The following is a 16,705-nucleotide window of genomic DNA, read 5'->3' as shown; positions in this document are numbered from 1 at the left end:
TCTGCAGAGATGTCTGTCTGTCTGGAGGCCGATTGTTGACGATGGAGTGCAGATGAGACATGTAAAGAATGTGAGAGGACATTGCAGTCACACAGCGGTGCATGTTTGCAAAGCTGCACCTACCTGCCGCTGGCTTGTTGTTTTGTTTCCCACCCTTTTCCTTTGCTGGATGTCTTGATTTGGTTTGTGCTGAGCTATTGTGTGACTTAAAGGAGACATATATTATACTCTATTTCTCCAAGTTAACCTAGTTCCCTGGTGTCCTAATGAACATGTCTGTGACATGCTTTGGTCAAAATACCTTAAGCATGAAGCACCACAGCAATTCAATCACTCTGCCAAAACAGCCCTGTTCAGAACACTCGGTTTTGAGTGTCTGTCTCTTTAAATATAAATGAGACACAGGAAACTACGTCAGCGTCACTGAGGCTCGGGCAGCTAACAGCAGTTAGCATCTGGAAAAGCCATCGTTTGCCGACTCTAGCCGGCACATTGCCGTCATATATACAATGTAAATCCTCTGAGGCTGGAAGTTTGTGTAGAACTCTGTGCTGCACTGTGCTGTGCAGCCAAGAATAGAACACTTTGCGGACTTTTCTGCTCTTTCGCCTGCTCTCTCGCGGTTTTTAGGGACAAGGCGAAGCTCCGCGAGACAACAGTTCCAGGAATGTCTCATTGTGACGTAGCAATTAGCGCTGGAAGTCAACATCGCATGTTTTATCTCCTGTACTTAGACTGAGGCGGACCACAAAAACATGAGTAAGTCAACTTTTTTCACACTTTGCCTACTCATAGGGCCTCCAGAGTCCCAAATATATGTATTAAAATGATTACAAAGTTGATTTAGCATAATATTCCCCCTTTAATGTAACTCAAGCAAGTACAGTTTCCTACAACTTCTGAAGATAAATGCAAAATATGCAGGTAAACAATAATAACATGTTCATTTTGTTGATTATATGAAAGTATAGGCCATACACCGTAGTTATATAAGGAATAAGTAAGTTAAAAATACAGAGATGCACGGTGGTTTTGTGAGTGTGTTTAACAGGGTCTGTGTCTGTGCTGCAGTCAGAGCGGCCGCAGTAAAATCACAGTCAATGTTTAAGGCACATAATCCCTGTGAGAAAGTATGGAAAATATGGGCAATCACAAAGAAATGCATTGTGGGCACTCAGCATTAGCTCCTGCACCCAACACATTGGCCTCTAACATATATGATTTTATTTCAGCAAACACATCTATGGTATTTCAAGTATTCTGATGTTGATTTTGGCATTAATGTAGAGTTTGTTAGAGTTGTGCAGAAGGCCATTTCATGAGGCTTTATGCTTTAGTACGTGATGCTGGTTTGTTTCTGCGGTGGTGATTATAAATCATGAAAAGCATTTTAATGATGCTTCTGTTGTTAAAATTGGTTTATTTGTGGTTAAACTGGTTAAAACCATAACTCACGCGGCTCTGTGCCTCGTTGTTTGAGTTTGTCGTCATCACGGCTCGACGCCTGAGCCAAACCGCGGCATGAAATTTGCCGTCCCTGTGTCCGTGTTAGATTGTGTTTACCACGCGTTACGGAGCTGCAATTACGCGTGGAGTCAGTGGACGGGTGATGAAACCTCATCTTTGTGAGTGGAACAATAAATCCACTCAACTTCTAAACAGCTTCAACGTCAGCGCCTCTGATGGATGATTTTACTGCATGTTTGACTTTAAGTCACTGCAGAGAGCAGGAAGAAGCCGGGAGTTAGGAGTGACGTGAGGGTCTCCAGCTGGACTCCAGCCAGAGACTCTGTGGTTATTATGGGATGCACATCATTGCCCACAAAGTAGCTGTGGTGCTGCACACTCTACAGCAATGGAAATCATGAGCATTTTTATTGTAAAGCACGTAGGAAAGTACCGAGCATACACTACCACCGTTCAAAAGTTTGGGGTCACCCATACCATTTTTTGGTGTTTTCCATTAAAAGTCACACTTTTATTCATCGAAACAGTTGCAAAATGAATAGAAAATATAGTCAAGACATTGACATGATTAGAATTAATGATGTGAATCTGTTTTCAGCTGTGCTAACATAATCGCACAAGGGTTTTCTAACGCGTTTAGCAAACACAATGTACCATTAGAACACTGGAAATGGGCCTATATACACCTATGTACATATTCCATTAAAAACCAGATGTTTGCAGCTAGAATAGTAATTTACCACATTAACAATGTATAGAGTGTATTTCTGATTCATTTAATCTCATATTCATTGAAAAAAGTGATTTTCCTTCAAAAATAAGCACATTTCTAAGTGACTCCAAACCTTTAAATGGTAGTGTACACATGTATAGAGAGTAGATAACTTTTGCAGGATGCGGCTGTGAAGCTGCAGTGTTTGTGAGGAGGAAGCTAATATAACATCTCCTCTCTCTCTGGAGGCTCGGTTTGAACACAATGGAGCAGTGTTTTTCCCCCTTATCTCCCACGCAACTAATTTTAAACACGCAGAACAATGAGAGACAGAGCAAGGTGGATCAGAGGAGAAGAAGTGGAGATGATTTAGCGTGGTAGTGATGGTGTTTTTGTCGTTATTCTGCTCCCATTGAATCCCCAAATTGTTCTCAGACAACTGAAAACTGGCCTTTTGAAAGGTCCAGTTTATGGACATTTATAGAGACAACAGTCAACTTTTTAAAGTCCCCAGTGCTTTTGTCACTGACGTAAACGCTGCATATAAAGCAGAGGCGTAATAAAAAGGTGGATGTGTTGTTTTTTTCCTCATAATTTGACTGTGCAACATCACAAAGTGTCAGCTTTAATGTGTTTGTATGAGACAGGCGGCCAAAGAGAAACAGTGAGATGACATGACAGTTAAAACCTTAAAAGAAAAATAAAGATTATTGGGGCGTACGGCAGTGAGGATTTTCATGAAAAAGAAGAAGAGAAACGTTCCAGTCTGAGCGTGTTCACAGGATAATCTGCAGTGATCAGTGTCTCCTCCGCCCTGTTTCTGCAGCTATGACTCACTCCGACGGTCGGGATCTTAATCAAGTCCCGGAGGAGGTTTCTCCCTCTGCAAGTGGGCGCAGGTCCGACAGGGAAGTGGCAGAACTGTGACAAAGACTCTCACCCTGCTGTTAAGAAATGAAAGAATGCGAGGAATTAGGAGAAAGAGTGACGTAAATGGGGGGAAGGGGGGATGGTTGGGCAAAGAGAAGGTGGTCAACGATGCTGGGAAAATTACCCTCAGGGCATTTTAACACTTTAGTTAATCTGCATTCCCACAGTGGCTGCTTTCATTTTCTCCCCGTTTGTCCTTTTGTTTCTTCTTCATCTCCATCCATTTTGAAGAAGACTGTTTATACAGTATATATAGTTGTAATTTTCTTATTAAGAGTCAGCAACAGGTTGCATGCAGACTACTACACTGGTTCTCTGTAAAGATAACTTGACTTGTTTGACCAAGTGTAATCTTGTTGAGATCTTGCAGAGGAACATTTTTGTTCATGATCTTTTTCAGTTCTTTGTGGGTACGAAAATCTAAATCACTGAGACAGCAAATCTAGGAGAAAGAAATGGGTTTTAAATGATAAAAAGGCATCTACAAGCATGCTTCTTGTTATGACTGCTCTGTTTCCTCTACACCTCTCTTCTTCTCTTCCAGGGCAGAAAATTAAGACCCAAGGCTGAGGCCACTTAGTGTAGGAACAACAGATTTATTTTTTATTTTTGGTACAAACGCTGAATGAGCAGCTTAGAAGACAGACAAGTGATATTCACTGAAGTGATAAAAAGCTTTAAAGCTGGATTAGACAGCTTACTCAACATGTTTTGTGTTTGTTTCTTACACTGGTGCGTATATGTTAGCGTTACAGTCCGATTTTAGTCGGACTAAGAAACAACTCTGTTTTCTTGTCATGTAAACACGTTAGTCCGACTAAAATCGAGCTAGTCTTAGACTTAGTCACTAAGACTAGCTCTTAGTCAACATATATTTTAGTCCTACTAAGACTTGGTCGGACTAACATATCTGGATAATGCGATTCATAGTCTGATTACTCCGAGACGAGATTTATGCTTTAGAACCACAGCACGATCCGTTTTGCTGTTTGTTTTTCTCAGGTAAACCAGAAACTGATTCCAATACACACTAGCTTGTAGAGAGATACAGCGCCACCTACGAAGGAGGAGTCAGACGTACATGGCCAATAATGTATGCATGTATACTCGGACTCAGCCTGACTTAATCAGACTATGGCCTTAGCTCAATTAAACTGTCTCTAACAGTGAGTTAGAACTAGATTTCACCAAAGGTTCAGACTTTTGAGTCATGGACCGTTTTGATCGATGAAATTCAGCTCAAATATTGGCCACATTTGCAGAAGAGTTATGGTTATTGGACAAATCAAATCTGAATTGGAGTATGCTGATTGTGTCCTGTAGGCACTGATTATTGATTATCTTAAAACATTGATGACTGAATGTTGCCTTCAGGGTTTCACAGAGTGCCAGGTGTTTTCCTCCGTGGGAGCACATGATTTTTTTTGTCCTGGCTTTGACACATGGGAAGTTTGTCCATGCATGGATTGAATTATTTGTGTATTATCTGGTGCAGGCACTTGGCATTTGTTCATGATTAGTCGCATGTGCCTTTGGTGTGTGTGTCAATGTGTATTAGATCACTGAGTTGGCTCTGTGTGTTGAAATGTGTTTAATTTTCTGAAGGGTAGTTAATACTCACAGTGTCTGTGCATGTGTGTGTGTGTGTGTGTGTGTGTGTGTGTGTGTGTGTGTGTGTGTGTGTGTGTGTGTGTGTGTGTGTGTGTGTGTCTATAAATGCTGTTACACAAGTAATGAGTGTGTGGTTCTGCTCTGATTCACACACAGTTTTCCACTGAAGAGTCCATTTGGCCCTTAGTGAGGCAGGACTTCCTGTGTAGAGTAACAGGACACAGTGGTTTCAGATCTGATCTGTCACATCTGTCACATCTGCTCAGGTATATGACGCCAACTGCAGATAAACAGCTTGTCTAAACACCTGGGGGAATGAGGTACACAAACAATTTGCGTTAACAAAGTGAAGTAATCAACTGCAAACCCTTGGCACCAAGTCAAATCGATAAACCCGCCGTCTTCATTCACAGAACATTTGACATTGAAGCCAATGACTCATTTGTAGACATGAAAACGCTCACATCTGGCCGTCTCTTGTCGCTTCTTTGCAGGGAGACTCACACGTTTATCAGATCTTCCTGTCAGTTAAGACATATAATGGCTTGATTTCCCCCAGATGCAGAGGCATTTTCGAGGACCTTTCATGAAACAACACCCCCACTTGTGGTTAAATCGATAGATAGATAGTATCTGGTGGTTTGTGCATTATGGACAGAAGCTAGTGAGGAACTACCTGATGTTAGCTTTTAAATAGCACCTGACCCATTCTGCTACTATAAAAAGAAATGAATACTTAATTAACATATTAACATATTCAGAACCTTATACTCTCTGGTCAATGCTATGTACTAACTTACTTCCATAGTAAAGTTGACACCAGTCTATAGCATTAGACATGAACATTTTTAGTTGTTTTTTTATGAAACTGGCAAACAAAATAAAATGAGTAATAATGTGCCCATCTGTCACTTACTCCACCCTGAGGAAATGGTTAAGCAAACATTAGAAACAGCCCAGCAGTTTAAAAACCCATTATAATTATTATTATTTTATTGTATTTGTCATAGTGTTGTGTAAGTGATTTATCTGGGGATTTTCTTCCTTCATGTTCACTCACGGTGGTCTCTGGCTCAAAGTGTGTGGGTGAGTTCCTCATCACAATAGAGAAATGATTCACACAGTGATAGTGTGAAGAATAGATATGATGGTCAGTGACACATCTTTCAAATGTGTTCAGCTTAACTGTCAATGGAATGATTCCGTTTTTATATCATATAGCTGCAGAGTATTTCTGAAACATCAGATATATTATTATTTTCTTTAAAGCTGACCTAGAATGGAAGTTCCAATTAACGCTGTTTTTTAGTATGTTTTTAGTGTGAGTCCTGGTCCGGGTACATCCAGTTGCGTACATTGTACTGCAGAAGAAGAATAACGTCCGTTGTGGCGGTGTTTCGCTTGCGACAGTGTCTTCTGACTCTGGAACAATGTTTTGATAATGAGTAGCAGTGCATCCACCGTTCCAGAGGAGGGAGCTGTGCTTCTGAGAGCTGGTGTGCTAAATACATCACTTCCCGGTATTGGCCAATCGCAAGACAGTTGGGAAAGCTCTCGTTGGCTGGCCAATCACAAGACAGTTCTGTGTCTTCTGGGTGTGAGATTTCAGCCTGAAACGGCGCGACTGACGAGAGCTTCAGTGAGGAGAGATTTCTATCTGCTTGTTTCCAGCAATTAGGAGTTTTTTGACCATAAAAACAAGTTAATGTATGTAAGTAGGCTTTAAATATGAACTTTATTTATTGCTGCTATTGGAAGGTTGAAGCGTGGAAGCTTGAAGTGGAGTATATTATGTGGACTAAACGCAGAGGGAGACTGAAACGTTGGCAGCTCTTCATTCAGACTCAACCAACAGAACTCTGTGAAGTTGAAAGGAAGCAGCTGACGACGTCGGACCTGCCAAAACTGTCCAGCTCTGTCTCATTTGCCCCAGAGCAAAGGTTTTCTCTGTGAACTCTGGAAGTCTCTGTTCATATGGACTGCAGAGAACACAGTCTTAATAATCCCTGAGCCGTTTTAATCTCTCTGTTTCCTGGACTGCATTGCATCGTCGTGTCGATGCCCCATGTGTTCCTGCAGACGTCCTGCAGGATTGTCAGAGCTGATAGAGTTGGCAGAAAGTGAGACACAGTGGTACAAAGACGGTCTCATCTGGAAGATATGGAATGAGATTAGATGAAGTTTGGTTTGGTTTGAAGGCAGAGGATGAAACAGGTCCACTGTGTTCTCATGAACAGTGGAGGATTCATCAGAAAGACTGGTGCTCATGTATTCATAGTGGAAAAATAATTTTAGCACCATCCATCTGTCTGTGTGTGTGTGTGTGTGTGTGTGTGTGTGTGTGTGTGTCATCAGTTTCACTGCTAAACCACTGCGCTGCCTCTCCCTCAGTCAGTTCCTCCCTGTTTCTCATTTCCCATCTCGCCCTGCACATCTCTCTTTTCCTTCCTCCGTCGCTCATTAAATCATCTCTCTGTCCTCTTTGTGTTTCACATCGCGAGTTTTTATGACTGTGAGTCTGAATTGTTATAGCCATGCTCTTACACAGAGGTACTTAAAGCCACATACTGTCCGTCCAAATCCTCTTCATCGACGTTCATCGCGGGAAGACAATCATTCATTCACACAGCTCATTATTTTGACAGGAAATTGCGATTGCGATCAGAGGGAAAAACACATGTAAAATGATTACTGTGTGATATTTGTGCAGATCTATGAGAACCAAAGACCTTCTCTTCAGTCTGTAGAACATAATGTGCAAATATCAAGACAATAATTCATCTAAAATTATATTTTGACACAGAACCAACAACCTTGTTGCTGTGAGACAACAGTGTTAGCCATTTGCACCACTGTGTGGCTCCTTAATCCTCTTATTGATGTCAAAATGTCAAAGAAAACATCATATAAGTGTAAATGATCATTGTCATTATTTATCTGATCTGTGATGTCTGGCATTTCACCAAATCCTCGTATTGTTGGTAACTGGTGCCAAATTAAAAGCACATGTATTACTTTCTATTCCAACGAGGATTTCAATGAGGACATTTTTGGGCCTTAAGTGTGTTAGTGCGAGTATTTTAGTTAATGTTGTTTATGATTCACTAAAAATAAAAGAATACACAGAAAAACTAATGCACAACCTGGCATACATTTAACCAAAAAAAGGGTACAATATTATAGAAATTAAAAGCCAAAAATACAAAAAGTCTGATTATGAAATGAGTAAAAACAACATTTTATGGACCAAACGATTCATCGCAAGTTCACAGGTTCATTCTGTCTCCTACCAACAGTCAACACTAGCTTTATGTAATATTTAACCAAGCTCTTTACATATGACACTCCAGTGTGAGCCCATCAACCTTTGTTGACCCTGACAGACATGAGGAATTTCAGTCAGGAGGTCCAGTCGTCTCCTCAGCCCCTCCCTCCTGTTCCTCCTCTTGTTGCATTTTTCCTCCACCTTTCTGCCCGTCTACCTCCACCCATCTTCCCCTCTCTCCTTTGCCCTGCTTGTCCAATAAGATTCCTGCAGCCACAGACGATACTATCAACTCCACACACACACACACACACACACACACACACACACACACACACACACACACACACACACACACACACACACACACACACACACACACACACACACACACACACACACACACACACACACCAGCATAGTTATTAAGGCATCTGCTCAGGTCTGAAAGAGGCATTCTTCCTTCTTAATTATGTGCAGCAGCAGCGGCAGCCAGTCATTATTGGAATGCGATACCAGATAGTTTATTGAATCAACAGTCAGCTGACACTGGCCTGCTGGGTCCTTTCAAACCTGTGTTTACCTTTTAGAGCCGGTCTGAGAGACCTGTGTGTTTAAGGCCAGATGTCAGACTGCAGCTGATCACCTTCCCGACACACTTTTCTGTCGTCGAGAAGGACAGAGGAGTGAAGTGAGGGGTTGATAATGATAATGAGGTGATGGAGATGCTGTCTTTAACTTTAAGAGACATATTATAACCCTGTTTTGTTTAGTTTATTTAGTTCCCTGGTGTCCTAATGAACATGTCTGTGACACGCTTTGGTCAAATGCAAATGAGACACAGGAAACTACACGTCAGCGTCACTGAGGCTCCGGCAGCTAACAGCAGTTAGCATTCGGAAAAGCCATCATTTGACGACTCTAGCCGGGACTGGACACGTAAATCCTCTGAGGCTGGAAGTTTGTGTAGAACTCTGTGCTGCACTGTGGAGCCAAGAATAGAACACTTCGCAGACTTCCGCTCTTCCGGATACTATCACCCTCACCAGCACTCTCGCGTTTTTTTTTAGGGACAAAGCGGAGCTCAGCGGGACAACAATTACAGGAATGTCTCATTGTGACGTAGTGATGAGCGCGGGAGTCAACATTGCGTGTTTTATCTCCTGTATTTAGACTGAGGCGTCCACAAAAACATGACTGAGTCATCTTTTTTCACACTTTGCTTACTCATAGGGCCTCCAGATTCCCAAATATAAGTATTAAAATGCCGCGTTTTCCCACACGGGTGCTTATAATGACACAACATGGCTGTCAGTTGGGAAATCTACACTTTACTAGGAGGATTTCATATCATATCAATATTTTAACTGCCTTTTTATGCAGTTTGACATCCTGTTCTGACTGTCGCTTTGTAATAAACCAATAAATTACTTTTACCAAAGTCCATAGAAAATCTCTGCAATTTTACATCACAGCACATAGGAGTTGTTAATCCACAAGTGCTTAGGTTTAAATGTGTTGTCTTGTGACTTTGGTGTGTGACACTGCAGCCTCGAATTTCTTAAGTGGCTCAATGTGGTGAGATCAGATAACGCTGTGAGAATAAGGTGGATATTATTCAGCGATTGGAAGAAGGAGCAGTGTGATGTGTGTAGGTGAGGCCATCTGCCAGCATGTGTTGTCCAGATGCCGATCATAAAGACGGAGCAGGATCTTAACCCTGCAGGCGACCGAGTAATGAGGCTGCAGCTTATAATGTAAACTTCAAAAAAATAAATAAAATAAATGAGGAGACACGCAGGAGGAATGAGGAGGGGGCAGGATGGACTGATATCCTCAGTGCATATCGCATCATTTTGTGGCTTTAATTGCTGTGTTTGCACGCCAAGTCCTCATAGTATCAGAGACATGCATCGGAAAGGATCTGTTAAAGCTAAAGAGAATGTTGTTTCCTCCTGCACAAGGACAATATGTGGTGTCTTGTCAACATATAAGCAAAAGCATTTTCCCTCCCTTTCACGTGCATTTTAAGTACGAGTGCTTCCCTGTTACATCATCACTCGCCACATTTCCAGAAATCGAGAGGCATGCGGAGCTGTGATGTTGGTAATGGAAAATCACACAGTTGTTCAGCTCAGAGAGGCTGCTCCGTGCAGTGGGCGGGCCGCTCTTTAAAAAAAAAAACGTGCTGAAAAAAATCAATCTGAAAACTATACTTTATCATCCTGAGTGAAGATATTTTATGACTTTCTCAGAGGCTGTGATTTACTGTTTCTGTTCACTGTACGTCTGAGCTGTAGAGCTGCAAAACCTCAATGTTTCCCCCCGTTATCGGTAAAATGTGATGTAATTGATCCCATGTGTCATTTTTTATAATCATCTCTGAGACAAACCTGCAACCTCTGCTGCCAAGAAGAGGCCCAGAAAATATGCAGAGATTTTCCCAGCAATATTTTCATTTGTATTTTCTCAGGACAAAAGACTCATTAGCATTTTACTGCTGTGTTGTAAAAAAACAAACAGTCAGCCCTTATATTTGATCTGATTTTAGTGAGCTGCATTAGGATTTGACCAAATTGTTGATTGATTCTGGAAAAAGTTTTGCACTTTTTCAGTTTGTGTTTAGCAATAAAAATGAATTCCTTTCATCAGCTCTTTTCTTTCCGTCCTGCTCTCACTCCGGCTCTCTCATTAAAAGGTTTTACAGGTGTTTAAACACATCGTCCTGGTTGTATTGATGACATGTAGGAACACATGTATATTCCTGTGTTTCCAGCACATGATAAAAACTAGAATTATCGTCCTGTTGCAGCTGTTGAAAAGGAATTGAATGTTAAAGACTGCAAAAACATGTTTGCGAGCAGGTGATGTGTGAGTCACACACAGTAGCACATTTGAAAAGATTCTCTTGAGGCTTTTTTAAAAGTTCTAATGTCTTTCTTGAGTCTAAGTGAACACTTCTGTTTCCTTTACATTGTGTTTTTAGTTCTCTGTGTGATTTTCAGCTGTTTTATTTTGAAATTTTCCTTGTGTTTGTACCTTGTTGAGTTCTGCTTCCTGTCCTGGTTTGGGGTTTGATGATCTGCATGCACTGTCCACCTGTGTCTGGTTAGTTTCACCTGGGTTTTCAGTGTCCATGAGCTCCTCTGTGTCCTCATTGGTTGTGTTTGTTTGTTTGTTTGTTTGTTTCATGGCACATTTCATCACGTCATGTCTGTTGCTTCGGTTTATTCATGCTCTGGTTTCCATGTGTTTCGTGCTCTCACGACACTTTGATTGAGCTGTGAAGGTTTTTAGTAAAACATTTTGTTCCATCTGTAAGTCCAAGTGAACATTTGCACCATGTGTGAAGAAGTGACCACAAACTGTCCCTGTGAACACGTTCACACGTGTTTATCGTGCTCATAAAAACATGAGGTCTTCACATTAGGCCAACACATTTTGACTAATGATGGACCAATGTACCAATGATATGTGGGCACCAAAGTTTGGACTCAATTTGATGAAACTCCTTTATGTTGTTTTTGTACGGAAGAGGATTAGGGCCACACAGGAAAAGATCCTGAATTCTGAGTTTTGAAGTCAGGATTATGAGTTTAAAGACAGAATTATGAGTTTAAAGTCAGAATTCCAGAGAACAGTCAGAATTCTGAGTTTTGAAGTCAGCATTCCTAGAATAAAGTCAGAATTCTGAGTTTAAAGTCTGAGTTTAAAGTCATAAACATGAGTTTAAAGTCAGAATTCGTAGAATAAAGTCAGAATTCTGAGTTTAAAGTCTGAGTTTAAAGTCAGAATTCTGAGTATAGAGGGGGGCGGGGACTAGATAAGCTGTGCTTCTCCCGCTGTCCCTTTCGGTCATGTGTATGAATTTAAATGCCGATGTGTGCAGATATTGATTACTTGTCATGCCTGAAATAAACGATTCATTCATAAACCATTCATTCATTCATTCATTCATTCATTCATTCATAGAGTCAGCATTCTGAGAATAAAGTCAGAATTCTGAGTTTAAAGTCTGAATTTCGGAGAATAAAGTCAGAATTCTGAGAATAAAGTCAGAATTCTGAGGTTAAAGTCTGAGTTTAAAGTTAGAATTATGAGTTTTCGAGTCAGAATTATGAGAATAAAGTCAGAACTCTGCTGTGGAACAAACTGTTCTCTCTCACGACACAAACATTTACATCTGTATAGTTTGGGACACACCTGCACATGCACGCACACACACACGTGTCGTGCACACACGTTATTAAAGTTATTGACCGCTCTTGTTTCCTTCAGGCGTTTCCAGCTGCTGATTATGTTTCATGAGGAATTTATCCGTCTGACTTAAGTTGTTTGAGATTCCCTGCATGAAGTCGCTCGGCCTCTTCTTCTTCCCCACACAGGACCGTGCATGCGCCTGTGTTATTTCTGTGAGCTCATAAGCATGTGTGTGCTCTGTGTAAGCGTGTCGTTAAAAAGGAGAACAGGTGTTTCTGCGCTAAATGTGGGTTCAATGACAATAATCTGTAATCTTCTTCTTCTTCTCTGTCGTGTACTGACCTGAAAATATTGGGACACGAGTGTGCGTTTGCGCGTGTTTCTATAATTGGGTGTTATTTTGGAGCGCGGACGGTTGATAGGAATATTACAGAGAGCAGTGGAAAACTCCAGCTCACTAAATGCGTGTGTTTGTATGCACACTGTGTACCGCGCGCTCTGTTGACCTTTCCTTTTTTATTTAATCCAGAGAGGCAGAAACAGGTGAAATTTAGATTAGATTTGTTTACAGTTTTAATTTCACTCGGACAAACCTACACACACACACACACACTCTCTTCACCAGCACAGACAGAAGTCTGTGTGTTTCCACTGAGGCAACTGTGTGAGCTGAAGTGGAAATAATCTGTGTGTTAACCACAGCGTCTGTGGCTGTGATGAGTTTTGTGTGTGTGTGTTGTGTTGTCAGTTCACCTTTTCCTTATATACACTACTGTTCAAAAGTTTGGGGTCACTTAAAAATGTCCATGTTTTTGAAGGAAAAGCACTCTACACTCTATACAGGTAGAACCTTTTTATAAAGGTTCCACCAAGAACCCTTTTAAAACCCTTTATTCAGGAAAGGGTTTTTTCAGAAGCAAATGGTTCCAGGTAGAACCTCAGCCCTTGTAGAAGGACCCTTTTGGAATCCTTATTTCTAACAGTGTAGGTGTATAGAGGCCCATTTCCAGTGCTCTAATGGTACATTGTGTTTGCTAATCACATTAGAAGGCTATTGGATGATTAGAAAACCCTTGAAAACCCTGGTGTAATGATGTTAGCACAGCTGAAAACAGTTTTGCTGGTTCTTTGATGAAAGGGCAAAGTTATTATTTGGAATAGAAATCATTATTTCTAATCTTGTCAATGTCTTGACTATATTTTCTATTCATTTTGCAACTCCTTTGATGAATAAAAGTGTGACTGTTAATGGAAAACACCCAAAAAATTGTATAGGTGACCCCAAACTTTTGAACAATAGTGTATATAAGGGTAAAGTCTGCTCTTTTGAATCCTCTGAAGAATCTACGTCAATTCAGACTGTCCAGAAATGGCTGATAAAGATCAAGAAAGTCATTTTCTTGTAATGATACGGTCCTGATGCAAACTAATGAGGCTTGACCTTTTAGTCGGATGCTGCCAGATGTGTTTACACCAAGCGTTTTTGCATGAATTGTGCGTCTCTGGAGGAACAATAAGGACATACAGTATGTGTGGGGGTTAACGTTAAAGTGAACCGACAGCTTTGTCTCAATTTTTGTCCCTGTGGACCCCATGGACTGGTGACCTAGAGTTCAAAAATCCCCACATGTTGGCCCCTTAATGTGGTTTTTGTCAATCTTAATCAACATAGTTTGATATGAGGCAGTCTCTCATCACTAAGTACTAATCTAGCAGCTTTTATTAGTCTGGTCTTAACCACTGAAAACTCTTCCTTGCGTATGTTGTGTGATCTGTCTCCTGTTAAACACATTCTCAGGGACACTGTTATAGTACCAGTGCATTATTTTACATTGGGTAAATTTAGTTTTTGACAAACTTGCCACTGCCTGACACGATAGACTTGATACTGTCTAACAGCGAGGAAGCTTTTTAGTTCCCAGGCTCTAACTCTGAGACAGTAATTACACAAATGTGGAAGAAGAAGTCTGTCGTCATCTTCCACAACCAGCTGTCTGGATGTCAGTGGATCTCAGAGTGTAATCGTCTCCTCTGTTCCACCTTAAAATATGTATGACTTTGCTGCACATACTGTTTTCTTCCAGACTTTCTCATCTTTTTTTTAGTATTTTGGGTCATTTTTGTCATCATTTGTTGAAAAACAGAGGGGAGGGAAAGTGTTGCTCACTCTGGCTCCAGATGCTTTTAGTCCTTTAGGCCTGAAGACTGTGTCACAGAGAAGAGGAGGACTTGAGGGTGCATGTATTCTATTCATTCATTTAATTGTTATTTTATCAATGGTTATGTGTTTTTCTGCTTTAATGCTGTTTTATAAGTGTGTTTATGTCCCTTTATCAATACTTCCTGCTGTGTTATCTGTCATTGGCACATGTTACATGAGCTCTGGTGCTTCCATGTACTGTAAATCCTTCTCAACAGACTGCGTGGTGAAATGTTTGCCTCATTTCACTGACACACTTTTTGTTGTCTGTGTTTGTGTCTCAGGGCGGCAACAGACCACAACGTGGACAACACCACTGCCATGTTGAGGGAATGGTTGAAAGGAGCTCAGCAAGTCTACCACTATGTGGAGTGGAGACCCATGGAGGAGCCGAGGTGAGACTTAAAGCAGGATTTTTACCCTGATTTAACAGCTTCAGAGTCATTGTGATGGTTAAATGTCTTGTTGCGTGGAGGTTAGGGTTTGCGGGCCGTCTCCACTGCCCCTATTGTCTGTTAATGGAAAACCAGCCTTACAAGATTGGTCAAAATGTTGGACGACATAGTATATAGTACCATGTGTTTGTCAAATTTTGGACATTTTTCTTTAAAAAAAAAACCCGACATAGTATAGCATGTTGTTTTTGTCAAATTTTGGTCAATTTCTTTTCAAAATAACGACATAATATAGTATGACCTTTATTTCAAATTTTGGAGAATTCTTTTTTTTTCCAAAAAATTTTCAAATTTTGGACGACCTAGTATGTATGACGTTTTTCTCAAATTTTGGACGCAAATATTTTTTTCAAAAAAATTGTCAAATTTTCAACGACATAGTACAGTAGAACGTTTTTCTCAAATTTTAGGATGACATAGTATAGTATGACGTTTTTGTCTAATTTTGGACCAAAAATGTTTTTTCCTAAAAAATGGTCAAATGTTGGACGACATAGTATAGTAAGACGTTTTGTCAAATTTAAGGACGACATAGTATAGTATGACGTTTTTGTCTAATTTTGGACCAAAAATGTTTTTTCCTAAAAAATTGTCAAATGTTGGACGACATAGTATATAGTATGACGTTTTTGTCAAATTTTGGACCAAATATTTTTCTTTCTAAAAAATGGTCAAATGTTGGACGACATAGTATAGTATGACGTTTTTGTCAAATTTTGGACGACATGGTATAGTATGACCATTATTTCAAATTTTGCAAGATTGACCTGGAGTCCTCAGAAACAGGAGGTCTTAAGAAGTCTTGGGTCTCGTGAGAAACACACACCCCCCTAGCCAGGTACTGTCTATAAGATCAAGGCAGTGATAGCGTTATTTTAGACTTTCAGGAGGAGGAAGAGGAAATGACTGTCTGAATGAGTGAGGGAAACACCAGATCGGCTTTTTTAGAATGGCGAGAATTGAAAAACACAGACGCATGCAAAAGGGATGCAGACTGGCATGGACACGGCTCCACGGCTTTTCACTGGTGGTGTTAGAAAATATGTACTCTGAAACTGTAGGGGGAGCTCCAGAGAGAGAAAAATACCAGATTTGTAAAGTTCTTCTTTAAAGCTGTAGTGCGTAACTTTTAAGTCTAAACACGTGTCTGTTACATTGAAACCATCGTCAAATGAACTCACACGATGCTGAGCAAACAATCGAGTGGCGACATTCCCAACGCTGCACACAGTCACTCAGCAGCACTGTGGTTAAAAGAATTGCCCATGAAAACTCACAGAAGTGGTTCCTACTGCTAAAATTAAACTTGAGGACTGCATACTTATGTTTTTATCACAATCATAATTTTAGCTTCTCACAAACTTTGATTTTGAGAGCTTTATTGAAAACGGGTGCTCACCTAAACAAGTGCCTGATAACATGACTGCATGTGCACCTGCATTTGTCCCGATTTCCTCACAGAACCCTTTAAAACCGAGTGCATCGCTGACGACACGTTTGCACAAGCGCACTTTGCATCGACGTAGTTACATCGGAAATTAAAAAGAAATTATGTGGGCCATTTCTTATGTGTAAATATGTTTCATACTATTCCAATTTCAAATTTAACTTGCAAAAGCTGGTGATTGTGTACAACTGCAGTGTTTTTTTCTAAATAATCCCTTTTGTTTTGTTAAAACAGTATTTTAACATGCAGTAAATTGTAAATAACTGCCATATATTTGGAAGTTATTCTGGAAAAATGGACCAAACCACTTACATGTAGTTACAGGACATTCTCTGGTCCTTTTATGGTTAAAATAAGTACATTTTGAGGGTTAAGTGTTAAAGGGATAATCACATTTTTCAGATAAATAAATAGAATA

The 16,705-nt window shown here is 40.4% G+C and overlaps 1 protein-coding gene across 1 annotated transcript in view; it reads left to right on the top strand.

The window, feature by feature from the left end:
- The window catches only part of colgalt2b (collagen beta(1-O)galactosyltransferase 2b), a gene marked incomplete at both ends in the record, with an annotated part of 30,949 nt that overhangs the window by 4,518 nt on the left and 9,726 nt on the right, over window positions 1–16,705 (top strand). The window contains one exon of the mRNA XM_083888119.1: window positions 14,670–14,780. Within this exon, the coding sequence (XP_083744245.1) occupies window positions 14,670–14,780 (111 nt within the window). The remainder of the gene's footprint in view (window positions 1–14,669; window positions 14,781–16,705) is intronic.

This window comes from Microchirus variegatus, assembly GCF_963457635.1.
Source record: "Microchirus variegatus genome assembly, chromosome: 4".
Taxonomy (NCBI): domain Eukaryota; kingdom Metazoa; phylum Chordata; class Actinopteri; order Pleuronectiformes; family Soleidae; genus Microchirus; species Microchirus variegatus.
The sequence above is the reverse complement of the archived record's forward strand: the minus strand, read 5'-3'. Positions and strand labels throughout refer to the sequence as shown.